This window comes from Hibiscus syriacus, unplaced genomic scaffold (genome assembly GCF_006381635.1).
Source record: "Hibiscus syriacus cultivar Baekdansim isolate YM2019G1 unplaced genomic scaffold, ASM638163v2 tig00111392_pilon, whole genome shotgun sequence".
Taxonomy (NCBI): domain Eukaryota; kingdom Viridiplantae; phylum Streptophyta; class Magnoliopsida; order Malvales; family Malvaceae; genus Hibiscus; species Hibiscus syriacus.
Window position 1 is genome coordinate 4,009,267 of NW_024063078.1, and position 13,982 is coordinate 4,023,248.

General features: G+C 33.3%; 2 protein-coding genes across 3 annotated transcripts; both read right to left on the reverse strand.

The window, feature by feature from the left end:
* Positions 1–1,136: 1,136 nt before the first annotated feature.
* On the reverse strand, positions 1,137–1,807 carry LOC120160260. The gene has a single exon (XM_039170672.1). It carries the CDS (start codon positions 1,710–1,712, stop codon positions 1,152–1,154), a length of 561 nt encoding a protein of 186 aa, XP_039026603.1. The 5' UTR covers positions 1,713–1,807; the 3' UTR covers positions 1,137–1,151.
* Positions 1,808–3,525: 1,718 nt separating this feature from the next.
* LOC120160256 (squamosa promoter-binding-like protein 14) lies at positions 3,526–9,373 on the reverse strand. Of its 2 annotated transcripts, none has more exons than XM_039170668.1 (12): positions 9,012–9,373; positions 8,842–8,910; positions 7,870–8,466; positions 7,577–7,770; positions 6,654–7,498; positions 6,450–6,524; positions 6,228–6,335; positions 6,021–6,141; positions 5,665–5,800; positions 5,432–5,576; positions 4,734–5,333; positions 3,526–4,497 (listed from the first exon to the last, which is right to left on the reverse strand). In XM_039170668.1, exons 3-12 carry the CDS (start codon positions 8,460–8,462, stop codon positions 4,075–4,077), a joined length of 3,240 nt encoding a protein of 1,079 aa, XP_039026599.1. In that variant the 5' UTR covers positions 8,463–8,466; positions 8,842–8,910; positions 9,012–9,373; the 3' UTR covers positions 3,526–4,074. The 2 variants fall into 2 exon arrangements, with proteins under 2 accessions (XP_039026599.1, XP_039026598.1); XM_039170667.1 differs by having other exon boundaries at positions 7,870–8,501.
* Between the last annotated feature and the right edge of the window lie 4,609 nt (positions 9,374–13,982).

Here is a 13,982-nt window from a genome sequence, read left to right on the forward strand (position 1 = left end):
GAGGATTCTCAATGCCTTGGTGGGATGCCTGGGCAATGACAACATCTTGATGTTCTGTAAAGACCAAGGATAAGTTCATATAGTCTTAACAGAGACATCTCGACTCTATTTGATATGTAGAGAGATCGAGAATCTCTATAGTTAGTGGGATCTAGGTAATATGCACCTTCGACCAGAAAAGAGACAATTCTACACCTTCAGAGGGGTACGATTGACGGGCGGGGACATCTTTGCCTTGGTAGGAGCAAAGTAAGGATTTTAACTTCTTCTTGCTAGCGCAAAAGTATCTCAACACTTAAAATAACAATGAAGAGATTCATATTTATGTAACAGAGACATCTAAACACTCATCGAAGACTCTTTTGAGCTGTAGCAGTTAGAGTGTGAGGTAACTCCTTGGTAAAACACTGTAAAAATATGTGGAGACGTCTCGACTCTTTCAAGGTGGATACATCTTTACGTCCTGTGAGTCGATAACGAAGATACTCTTATCGTCAGAATATAGGCATCAAGTTTCTTCCGTCCAATGTTAAGAAGAGATTATTAAATTATGGGAAGTAAAAACATCTCAACGTCTTCAATCGATAAATGAGACAATCCAACTATAATCATAAATATAATTATCATAGTCAAATATTATCTATATTCATTTTTACGAATTTATTCAAGATCCATTCACGACTATTTTATAATTATTTAATAAAATATTTTAAAATAAAATATTTTTTATTATTGTATACTATACTTATTAGTGTGAATATATTTACACGCAAAATAAAATGTAAATGAGTGAAATTTTGGAGGTGAATGGCCCAAATAAGCAGTGGGTTTCATAGAGCTTTTGGAGGGCCTCTATATGGCGTCCAACCTTTACTAGCCATACTCAAAAGTCAAAACCACATTTGAGAGATCCATTTAAAGATAATATACATTTAAATACCGATAAGAATTATATGGTTATAAATTAAATTTATATGTTTGATTTAATATTTATTTTATATATTATATTAATTGAATTAAACTCAACATGCATGTCTCTTCTTTTTGAAAATTTAATACACAGTTTTCTGTACAGCAAAGGTATGGATGTAATTAATTAAATAAAAGTATATTTTACATTGGATCAATCCGTATACGTATATGTAGAGAGACTACAGAACGGAACCTTCGTAAATGGTCGACAGTCTCAGCTTAAAAGATCGGACGGTCAGTTTAGCTCGTCTGGAGGTGTATCTCTGGAATTTTCTGATGGAACGTGACCTCGACATCGCAGGCTGCTGTGGTTGCGCCTTGGCGAAGGACTTGTCGCCAGGAACTGATTCGGCGGCGGCCACCACCATCACAGGCGAAATACGAGACTTATTGCGGCGATTAGAGTCGTTTTTTATAGCGAGGCTGGCTTTGACGGCCAAAGCCGCCATGTCCGTGGACGCCAATCGGTTCTGGAGCTTCGAAACGGGGAGGACGAAGTATATTTGATTAGCTTGCAGCTGGTGGTCGACATCCAAGGCCGGGATGTATTCGTCGTAAGATAAGCTGTCGGAGTTGCAAAGGAAGATCGACGGAGGAGCTTCGGCGTGGAGAACCTGGGAGACGAAGACGGGGAGGCTATATTTGTGAAGATCGCCATTGATGGAAACAACAAGAGCAGCCGGTCGATTCTTTGAATCGGAGACCGAGTCTCTGGTCTCGGAAGAGAAGCAAGTGCCCATGGCATCGACGGGAAGAACAATAATTGAAACGAATTGGGGGAAGAAGAAGTTATATTCGCAGAAACAGAATTCAACAGAGAGAAGAGAATGATGAAGGGTTTGTTATTATTGTTAGCGTTGGTTTAATAAATAAAGAGGGGAGAGAATGAACGTGGACGGGGAAGGCGCCGTGAACATGGTTAAAAAGGTCAAGGAGTGACGTCAGCGACGCTGTCACGCGGGGGACATGAAACACCGGTAACCGAGTTCGTAAAAGTCAAAAGATTGTAGTTTTTCAACAAGTTGATAGATGATGCCTCGTGACTTTCAGCGTTTTTACTTTTAGCCTTCTTTTTTCAACTGTCATTTTCTAATTTTGTCTTTTAAAACTGTTATAAATATATACATATTATTACGTTAAATTAATTATAAAATATTATATATTTTAAATAATCTTAATCATTTGACAATAAAAGATTAATAATTTTTGTAATCGTTTGTGTTTGAATCCATAAATTCTAAGAATTACAGTAATTCTTTTAACTATTAAGTTAAGTTAGTTGTTTTTTTATTTGAAAAATGAATTCAACTTTACAAATATAGTTATATAAGTAATTAAAGTGATAATTATAAAAGGAAAGAAAGAAAGGGCGAGGTGAAGTGAGCGATGAAGAGTTGTTTTGTTGAAGTCGCATACTTGGGGTGCAAACAATCAAAGTTGTTGTCAATCGCAAGTAGAGAACTTTAGATTTAATTATGATTAAAATATATTCTGTTGTTAGTCGGATTAGAGTCAAAGTTATTGCCTCCGTGTGTACTAGTAGAAGGTCTTAATTGATGTAGAATTCATCTCTATAATATAATGATATCAACCACAACAAATATAAATTGCCTAATATATAGTATTATAATTACTAGGTCTCCGATTTAGCCAGTGCCGAAACGCATGCAAGAGCTGTCCACCTGTGATTGACCAAACCCCCGTACGTGTCATCCAACGTACTTCCCAGTTTTCAACCAATAACCATCATATTATATATATATATCTCACTTTTAAAAAGATATATATATTCTCACGGCACAGCAGGTCGGTTGACTAAACAACTCAAACCGGAAAATAACACACTCCACCACCCCCCACCCCACACACACGTGTGTATATATATATATATATAAACTATCATGTACTTTTAAATATTACAGATAATATCATAAACTCAAATTATGCTAAGATAATGAAATAATAATCGTTATATCATGATATCACCACTGTCTGAAACTATTTTTGGCAGAAAGTGCAGTGTAAAACTGAATCACACAACAACAATGTATTACAATCGCAATTTAATAGACAACAATTAATTACAATAGTAAAAAAAATAATTCAGTCATTGTTTCATTACGATTTTTTAAAAAATATATATATACTACTTTTAGAAGAAAAAAATCAACAGAATTATAATAAGACAATGAAATATATTGTGATAACATTTGTTAAGTCCGAAATCAGGATAAACATAATACAATCAAAAGATCAATTTAAATCCCTGAATAATATTAATAATACATGTTGCTGTATTAAATGTTTCCAGAAAATAAAAACGTGTATAAATCAGCTACGGATCTAGAAACTAAAATATAAGGGCTCAAAATTCTAATATTTTATTTTCCAAAAAAAATAGTTATACAAATTTCTTTATTTTTTTTCATTCCCCTTAATATACTAAACTAGATTTAATAATTTTTCCAAAATAATGGGTATGCAATTGAACCCATCAAAACCATATACATCCGCCCCTGGTATAAATGATTAAACATGCTGATATGTATCTGATATTCAAAGTACAACATTGTATAACTATAATCAATCCTACTCGTTGTTCAGCAACTTTACAATGAGATGATAATGAAACAAATACAGACCATAACTTTCTCTAAAATAAGAATCAAAGTGAAACATGCACATACAATAGAATACAATACAAGCACGTTAATATAATTAATTTCTACTTATCTCTCATTGGATTGCTTACATCTTCCCTGACATCTGTCTTTATACTCGGTCACTTCCATTCCAAAATTTTAGCAGTGGTAATATTCATTCAACCCCAGTGCTCATACGTACATCTTCATTCCAACAAATATGCCTATGTATGGTCATAGGGTATGTGAGATTACCACAATCCAGTATGCCCAAAGGACAGAAAGCCTAAAGGGGATACCCCATATTTCAGGTTTGCTCACAGGCAACCAGCAGTATATGGTGTCCACCTGTGCCAGCCAGTTTTATCCTTGAGTTTCACTTGGGCTCAAAAGTCCAAAGAACCATGCATAATCTGCCCCTATTGTTACTTAATTCAAAATGATTTGCCCTCCCTACCAATTAAATCGTGCCAAAATCCAAATTTTCCCACTTAAAGGGAGAAACTTGACCAATGTCGGGCGAGCCCCGCATGAATAAGCAGACACAAACACAGACAGCAGCAATGGCAAGCATCGAGTGAACATAAGGACGTTGCAGCAAACCTTGTGAACCTGGAAACCTATGTCTATACTTCGTTGCCACAACAGCACACTTGGCACAAGAACCACGATTTTGCTTGGGCTGAGAACTTATCTTGCTTAACTGCACCGCAGAGATGCCCGAGCACTTGTCACTGATGGTCAAAGAAACTTGACCATTCTTTCTATCAGCATATTTGCCAGCCACTAACTTGTTGTATGAATGGTTGTTTCTCATCATAGCATAGGCATATGGAGACTGCCCATTTGCATCCAGAAGGGAATTCCAGCAGTTCAAACCAATCTACAAAAAAGTTGAAAAATCTTTTAGTGACTTGTTTACAAATAAATGAAATCGAGTAAACATGGTTTCGTCGTTTATGTTCAGGATAAGATCAGCAGTGTATCAGAAGAGGAAAAACACTACTAATCTAGGATGCAAGAAATGGACCTATTTAACTAAAATAGTTTGATAAAGGTTATCAAGAGAAAAGTTTCAATTCCTTACATTAAACCTAAAAAAATGTTGTAATAACTCACCTCCTGTGGATCATTCGTCAGCACATCTACCAAATCATCTGATCCAGATGTACATGCAGCCAAATGTAAAGGTGTGATTCCACCAGCACCTTCAAGATTTGGTGGGAAGATATATATTTTTGAGCTTTCATCTCCGCTATTAATAGAATAATGTACAAGCAAGTCAGCCATATTCCTACACCTTCTTTTCACTGCTAGGCTTAAGAGCTGAATCTCAGAGAGCATGGCCAGCGACTCCTTGGATAGCCCATCCATATCCAAGTTGCTTTCCACCAGTATGTCAAGAAGTACTTTTACCAAAGCACAATAATCTCTCTCAACAGAGAATATGAGCAAAAATTTGAACCGGTAAAGGGAATGGTCAGAACTCTTGGGCAATGGATCAGTACTTCTCTGGAATACCCATCCGATTTCATTCAGAAAGTGAAGGGCTTCCTCCCTTGACCTTGGACGGTGACAATCGTAAGCATGTTCTTCAGAAATAATACCAGAAGCTTCAGCTTCTACATCAAGTTCAGATTCCAGAAGTCTCAACTCTTTACAAATGGCAGCATCTGCTATTATAATAGGAAAACTGTTGCCCTTGAATCCACTTTCCACCTGCTCAAAGTTTGGGGAAAAGTCAAAACACAACCCTCCAGAATTCTAAGGATGATCCAGAGAGTCAAACATAGTAATTCTTAGACATAAAGTCTTACCTCAATGAAACAACGACCTAGTGCTTTTGGTGATGGAACCTGAATCTTAAAACCGCCCATGTTTACCTCGTCACATGTGGCTCCCTTATATGCTAAGCCACTAATCTCCATTGATGAGTATCCTCCCATGTACGCACAATGAATCCTGCACAGTTTTCAAAATGAACATTTTAGAATACAAAGACAATAGGAAGAAATTCGAAGTTCTCGTATAAAATGCTCATTTCGCTTACTTGGTGCCAGGATTACTTAGATTTCTACCCCTCACCAAAAGAGAGGTTTCCTGTCCACCCACAATGGCCAGAGGAGACACTGAGATCAACTCAGGCGAACTACATGATCTCCATGATTTGCATAGACGAATCTTTCCTGAAAAAGTCGAGAAAAAAAAGCTTTCAAAACAGTTTATACTCCAACTGCATACTTCAAATCAATCAACTAAAAAGTGAATACCTTTGAAATCATCTTAAACCCAGTAAGTGATAATAAAGACATTCTCAAGGAGTATCAAAATAAATAATAATGTTTTGTATCAAGTAGAAAAGTTTGATGCTGAGAAACAAAAACCACAAATTTCCATCATACTTACCATCCTTATGAGAAGCTAACTGTCGGTTCCTAGCATGAATTAAAAACCTTGCTTTCCTCCAAAAATCTGAATCTGAGTCTTGCAACAAACAATAGACATACTGAAGCAGGTTTCCTTCAAGCTGAAAAAAATTCATGCCATACAAATGGTCAGCTCAATGTTGAACAAAGGGAAAGTGACAAATGCAGAATGTAGTAGCACACTCACATGCTTCCAGGCAGCAGATGACATTGAAACATAGATTGACAGAACTACACATCCAGGCCTTATATAGCTCTCCATTTCAGACGGACTATTTGAAAGCCAATTATAGATCTGCAAAATGAAAGACCAGAATCATTAGTAATTCCCTACAAAAAAGACTTCTATGTAATCTCCCCTTCCATTTATATGTGACAAAAAAGCCAAAATTGGCAAATAAAACCTCACCTGGGTCCGCAGTGTACCAGGGAAGTGGCTGGGGTCCTTGTCAAACAGCTTAAAAATTATTCGCCCAGTACGATCCTGCTCAGAAATCATTCAGCCATTAGAAATGTTAATGTAACACACATACCCAAGTACATGCATGGTAAAAGAAATAAAAATGAAGTCTAACTAGAATATAAATTAGAATAGGTACTACTTCTATGATACCTGAGAATCAGAGTTCAAGCTAGGGGGGGAATGATCTGACCCAGAAGAAGATGTGTACCCAGTTTGTGAAGGGAAATGTTGAAGTGAACCATGTCTAGTTCCTCTTTCTGACCCACTAAAGAGCTCAAGAGGTAGGATAGAACCATGAGCCCTGCTTGCTTCAGCAGTTGTATTAGTTTCTCTTCCAATGAGCGGTTTCTCATACTTGACAGCTTCGGTTGTGCTATTCATTGGGAACAATTTTTGCACAACTGGAGATGAAGAAGGAGATCCTTCCTCCATTGGATTGCTACTACCGGAAGAGAAATACTTCCTAGAAGATGATAGTTTTGGTGGGCCTTCATCCTCAGGAGAGGAGCTAAATAGCTGCAGTGGTAAATTAGCTCTTGTTTCTTGAATCTGGCATTCAGAGTCTTCAACAGGAGATTGATAATTGCTGCTAATTCTTTCTCCTCCAACTGATGTAAACTCCGTAGGAGTTCTGATTCGTGAACTGGGAGCAGCTACATTATCAGGACAGATCGACTTGGTCTTTTGGCTATCACTGCTTGGACTGCTTCTTTGAGATAGATTTGCAAGGGCATCAGAAGAAGAGGATGACAATGTAGCTGAAAGGGCAGCAAGCAAATCTACAGTAGATGGAGAAGATGTGTTTTCCCCATTCAATTGGTGTTGATCACCTATCAAAGGCTGATCCTGGCTTTTCCTGTTCAAAGTTCCCAAATTGGCCAACTTTGCAGCCAGGTCCGTGGGCAAAGGTAATGAATTTATCTTACTAAGAATCTGAACAAGTTGATCTCTATTTGGTACGGGTGAGGAATTAATGCTTTTGTCGTCGTTTTTGCCTGTATTTTAAGCACACAAACATCAGCTTCAACATAAAACAAGAAACTTAAAACTCATTTTTAGAATAAATTTCTTGCCTTGTGTCCGAGCCAAAAGTGTGAGCAGATTGACGATATCTAAATTTCCATTCCCAGCAATATCCCTGTTTACAGGGAGTAAAAGCCGTGAGGTAACATCTTCTGATTGTGTCTTCCTTCTACGGCGATTATGCCCGGCAAGTCTACGCCTACAACTTCTTTTCCCCTCATCAAACTCTGAAAGAGGGTGAAACCTGCAGAAAAGAAAAATAAAGGTGAGGTGGGTTCAACCGATAGCTAAAACTTGATGCCAAGGGTGAAAGCTTTTAGAACAAGAACATAAAAGTAGCAACCTGCTACACTGCTGGCAGAACCTCTGCATCTGCTTCTCAACAAGAGCTTTAGTCGCTTTACTATGAATCTCGCACACTTTGTGGCGACGGTGATAGTCCTTCGCATTAGAAAGATCTTCCTTACAATTATCAACCTGACACATGGGGTAGTGGGTACTCCCAGGGGATCCAACACGCCCCTTTTTGTTAGGCCTGGACACTGACTCTTCCATAGAATTCAAACCCCAGCCTAGATTCAGTTGCAGCCTCTCATCATCATGATTTACTGCAGTGGCCTTCTTGGATGTTATAGTGTTTTCATTGCCAATAGCATGACCTTTCTTTTTCTGTTCTGCTGTGGCAGTCCCTGCCTGCAGAATCTCGGTGTTCAAGGGTTTGGCGACAAATCTGATGGCATCCCACTCCCATAGCTTCGGGTTCCAGTTGTCCCCGGAGTTTGCAACACGCTGTTGCAAAGCGTCTTGGTATTGAAAATCGAGAGGCCGATAAGGAAGGTCACGTTTCCTGGATAAAGAAGGTGGTTCACGGAAGTAGCTGCCAAGGGGCTGGTGCATAAATATGGGAGGAGCTACTTGAGCGCCTACCTCCTCCATGGGTCTGAAAAAAAAAAATTTCCAGACACCAGATGATCTCTGGACAAAAGAAATTACTATTTTAACAAGTAACTTTGGGGGTTGCATAAATAACTATAACCAGCATAGAAGAATGTGGTTCAACTCATCAAAAAAGTCAAAATAAAATGGAAAAATCTTAAAAGGGCATGATGAGGTCTGAGAAACCTTTTGGAGCATAATTTAAGCGCAGAGTATCAGATCAGACAAAGATTGGGACCAAGAAAAAATAATATTCAACTACCGAGACATGTAAAAACAAAATAAAAACTAAAAAAGAGCTAGATGAATGATACAATTATACAGGTAAACAGAAAATATTGGCGGAAAAGTAAACAAAGAAGATTTGAAAACAACATACCTTTCACACAAAAATTACAGTTTGAAAATTTCACGGCTGATTATCAGATCAGACAAAGATTGAGAAGAACTGGAGACATGTAAAAAAATTAAAATTAAAAAGAGAGAGAGATGGATCATACAATACAAGACAACAACAAATACAAGAGCACAGATGAATAAATCAGATACCTTTGACGAAATCTCAGCTTAGCGCTTCATCATCTCAGAGAAAAAAAATAAGAAGCAACAAAGAAAAACGTAAAAGCAACCACCGCCTTCAACCTTTCACTTCATGTTAATAAAATATACGAAAATTCTCCTTTTCCCCAGGTACAACCATCGGACAAGGGCTTGCGTCTCTATTTCTGAAAAAAGAAGAAGAAAATCATTCTCAAGGAATCGACGGGGTAAACAGCAAGGAAACGCAGTCGGATCCAAAAAGACGAAGATGATGAAAGCTGAAACAACTGGGAACTTGGGCTTGGCTCCACAACTTCGGTTTACCTTTTTGTTGTCTCTCTATAAGAATGACGAAGAAAATGAGAGGAAAAAGTAAAATGTAAATTTGGCAGTAAACTGGTTAGTAGACTACTTCTAATTTTACTTTTGGGAAAACCTAATTTTTAATCCATAACTTTTTAAATCTTTTAATACTGATCCTTGAATTTTCTTTTAATATTTTATGTTACTTTCATGACTGTGCGTATGACATGTGACCTAATCTCAGTGTCAAATTATCAAGTTGATTAAATATGGGAAAAGTTAGCAACTTCGTATTAATGTGGATAAGAAAATTAGTATCATATTAAAAAAAGTTGTTAATTTTAAGGAGTAAATTTACTTGAAATAATTTAATATAGGGTAAATATTAATATCACTGAATTTTTAAGATGATTTTATTTTGGTCATTAAAATAAAAAAACTTTCATTAGAGTAATTATTGCTAAGAAAAACTTTTACTTTAGTTATTAGATCGTTAAATCCCTAATGAAGATTTACATGACATGTAAAATCTAAAAAAAATTATGACAGAAACGGCTACTCATCTAGTTATAACTTTTATCGATGCTGATTAATTTCTCTAATCGAAAAAATAATCGAAATATTCATCATATGTTTATTTTTCTCGGCCCAAAGTCATGAGATAACCTTTCAATCTTTTTAAAAATTAATCAAAACTATTTTTTTTTTAGTTTGTCATTGTCAACCATCAAAACAACTTAAAACTAAATTATGCAAATCTTTTGACTAAATGAATGTTGAAATTGACTCTGATTGTGATAATTAATAAAAAAAATTAGTATTTGTGGCACCTAAATATTTAAAATCTTAAAATTCATTTTAGTAAAATAAGACAACGTGTCATGTACTCTTTTATTAACGACAGTAAGGGTAATAAATATAAGTTTTAGAATTTTGATGATCAAAATGAAAATTTTATAAAAGTTTAGTGACCATAAGTGTAATTAATCTTAAATTATTTCATCTTTAAAATATTCCTGTTGTGGCAGTGAATCGTAAATTGCAGCAGGATTAAGGTTATATTTATTGTTTAGAGCCGCCCACCGAGCTACGAAGAATCCGAGACCCTTCGTCCCCGTCGTGAACTTTGTCTAGCTTAGTCATTAGTGTAAGTAGTACGTTCCCTGTCGTTATTGAGTTGTGTGTATAGTACGGTTAATTAGTTAATTCAAACTTTATGTTTGACGATAAATAGAGTCGGATTGACTATTTTAGGTTAAAAAATAATATTTTTTAAAATTTTAAGAAAAATAAATTTATAAAAAATTAAATAATAAAAATATATTATCAATTAAAGTTCAAAAAATATATATAAAATATATGTTAATCTAAATGTTTTAGGAAATGATTGTTCTCACCTGTTTTGATTTATCCATAATGGTATAATTTTTTTTTATCATGAATCTTAAGTCATGTCATAAAATGCCATTTTCTTTATGAATATGAGATTATTATATTTATTTTGCATGTCACGTTAGGTTATATTTTTTAAATTTTATATTTTTCGGCTAGTTTTGATCTCATAATATAATTATTGTCATACTCACATAATCTATTAAAAGTTAAATATATTTATCTTATCGATATACAAATAGTTATAATAACATTATATTTGATACTATAACTAAGGATTATTACAAAATTTTCGAGTCAGAATTGAGAAAAAGGTATGATGCCTTCAGCTTTATTTTTTTCTTCTTTTTCATGATGATTAAAAATTTGTTACTATTTGACAATAATAAGTTTATTAATTATAATTTTATGTTCAAATAAAAAAATAAATTACTTGTAATCATTACAATCTTGATATTTTTATCAATAAATAATTATGAGTAACTAAATATCATGTATTAAAATAAGCACGTCAATATTTTTATTGATATAAAATAAATATAAAATAATATATATTTTAAAATATTTTTAATTATTTAATAGAAATTCATTTTGATTTTGTAAAGATATTTTGGAAATAGTAAAATCAGGTGACGCTATCGCTTTGGATAACCGATAACCAGAAGCAGAAGCTGCAAAGTGCAAACAAATGAATCAATGTCTACCTACACGTCCTTGTCTTCTTTCTTCTAATATTTTGACATTTTTCACCTATTTATTTGGATAAGAAAATAAACACAAATATAATTAAGTAGCATCACAAATGAGATGGGTCCAAGAGGTTTCAGGGAAGTTATAATTTTAAATATATAAGTGATTTATGTATTTTTTATTTTTATTTTATTAATATTTAACTTTATGTTACATGTAATTTTATAATTTTGTATTTTTAAATATTTAATATAATCTTAAAAATTAATTTCTCTAACATAAAAATATTGATTTGTATATAGTATTTTTTCTATAATATTATTTGTATATAGTCAGTGATGCATAAACGGGATAATTATTAGTTCTCGTAAGTAAAATCTAGATATTCAAATCATGTACGAATGAAGAAAAATAAATTATAAGAAATATTCTCAGGGATGGACGTGTTATTTTATATTTGAGGAAGTGAACTTATAAATATATTCAGGGACGGGTGTATGGTTTTATATTTGTGAAAGTGAACTTATAAAATTTTAGAAAAAGTTGAACTTGTAAAAAATTAAATATACAAAAATAGATTTTCAACAGAAAATGCAATGAAAATATTTAAAATGTATATGAATTTGAAATTTTTAAGGAAAGTAACTACCCTACTCACTGTTTCCTTCTCGGTTCATCCCTAATTATCTTCCTAATAAGTTTTTACAATATTTAATTTAAATTAATTTTTAAATCAAATACCAATAATGTTAAGAAAAATAAAGGTTGAGAACTTTGAAATTAAATTACAAACTACTTAATTGTGAGGATGCAAAATTATTTCCACATATGTACGTCTACTACTTTAAATTGTTCCGTCATTCACTGCGCATATAATAATACCTTCACATGTCAACCTATTTTGTTCGCTTAATTGGACTGTGTCCTTTGCAAGGCCATTAGGTCTGTAAATGAATTGAACGTTTAACGATTTGTTCATAAATCGTACAGTAAGAAGTTCATTTATGTTCATTTATTTATTAAATGAATGAACATGAACAAGATTTTGCGTTCGTTTAATTAAATGAACGAACATGAACAAATGGTTCGTTCGTTCATTTACGTTCATAAACGTTCGATTATATGTTCGTTTATGTTCGTTCATTTATGTTAATTTATGTTCGAACATGAGACAAGTTGAATATTTTACGAAGTTTATTGAAGTTGTTTGGATTCCAAGAATATTGTTTTGTTGAACAAATTAACTTTAATACTTTATTATGTTCATATAGCTTATTTATGATTTATGTATGTTTTTGTCGTATTCGAACAAATTAACTCTAAAGTTGTAAGTTATATTAATGAATTTTAAGTTGTTATTATTGTTGTTTACTTTTTTTACATTCGTTTGTTGTGTTCGAATAAGTTTTTTTTTGTGTTTGTGTTGTTCGTTTGTGTTCATTTATGTTCGTTCGTGTTCGTTTATTATTTAAATGAACAAACATGAACAAGCTATATTCTTTAATGAACGAACATGAACAAATTTTTTTTTGTTCATTTATGTTCCTTTATTTATTAAATGAACGAACATGAACATACCTCCGTTCGTGTGCGTTCAGTTCGTTTTCAGGCCTAGCCATTATGGTTGTTTTCTGTAATTTTTTGGTAATTTTTATTATAGATCACTTAACTATTAACAAGATTACAAATACATTATTGAATTTAAAAATATTACAAATGAATCACTTTTTTTATTGATTTTAACAAATATATCACTATGCCGTTAAAAGCGTAGATGGACCTAGGGGTTGGGGCTGTCGCCCGTTATCCTATAAAAATTTCAAATTATCACAAATTTTTGAATATTTTCTTTATATTTTTTTATAACTAGTTTTCACCCCTTTGAGTTTTACAAGTTTTTCCCTTCTTAAAATTTTAGAAGTTTATCACATAAAATCTTGTGTTTGTCTCTGATATCAGAAGTTGTTGTACTTCTAAAAAGTTCAAATTCTCATATATTTCAAACTTTTTACTAATAATATAATTTCATATATCTAAACTTTTATAATTTTACAAATTTAATATAGCTTCTTAAAAATTTAAATTCTTTAACCTAAAATCTATGTTCAAATATCACAACACAAGGAATAAAGAAAAAGAAAGAAATAGGTTCGTCAACGAAGTGGAATTTATGGTAGGCCAAAATTTTCCGACGTGAAGCGCGTCATGGGGTGTCGTCGGCATCACGCAATGGTCCTCTCAACCACTTCATATTTTCACACAAAAACCGATCAACCTAATTTGCCTACTTCGTATACATAGCCTTTTTTCATTTATTTTATATGTTTCAAAAAGAAAACATATAATATTAAAAGATTATGAACATACATATTATTCAGAAAAATATAATATTATCTTTTTATGTATAAATATCTCACGACACTAATTAATAAATAAATATGTCATTAGACAAATAAAAATAATGATATTTTTTTAACCGATGAAATGTTAAAGGTAAATGTTCAACTTTTTAAAATTATAGTACGTAAGATAACATGTTATATCACTTAAAGTCATGTTTTCTTTATTAAGTTGATATCATAAAATTAATAAACA

Bases quoted from the DNA above. Each gene is read 5' to 3' on its own strand.
- LOC120160256 (XM_039170668.1), bottom strand. From the start codon at position 8,462: ATGGAGGAGGTAGGCGCTCAAGTAGCTCCTCCCATATTTATGCACCAG. The intron at 6,336-6,449 runs GTGAGGTTTTAT...TTCATTTTGCAG, and splicing joins CTGGTACACTGCGGACCCAG to ATCTATAATTGGCTTTCAAA. The intron at 4,498-4,733 runs GTGAGTTATTAC...ACTTTTTTGTAG, and splicing joins TGACGAATGATCCACAGGAG to ATTGGTTTGAACTGCTGGAA.
- LOC120160260 (XM_039170672.1), bottom strand. From the start codon at position 1,712: ATGGGCACTTGCTTCTCTTCCGAGACCAGAGACTCGGTCTCCGATTCA.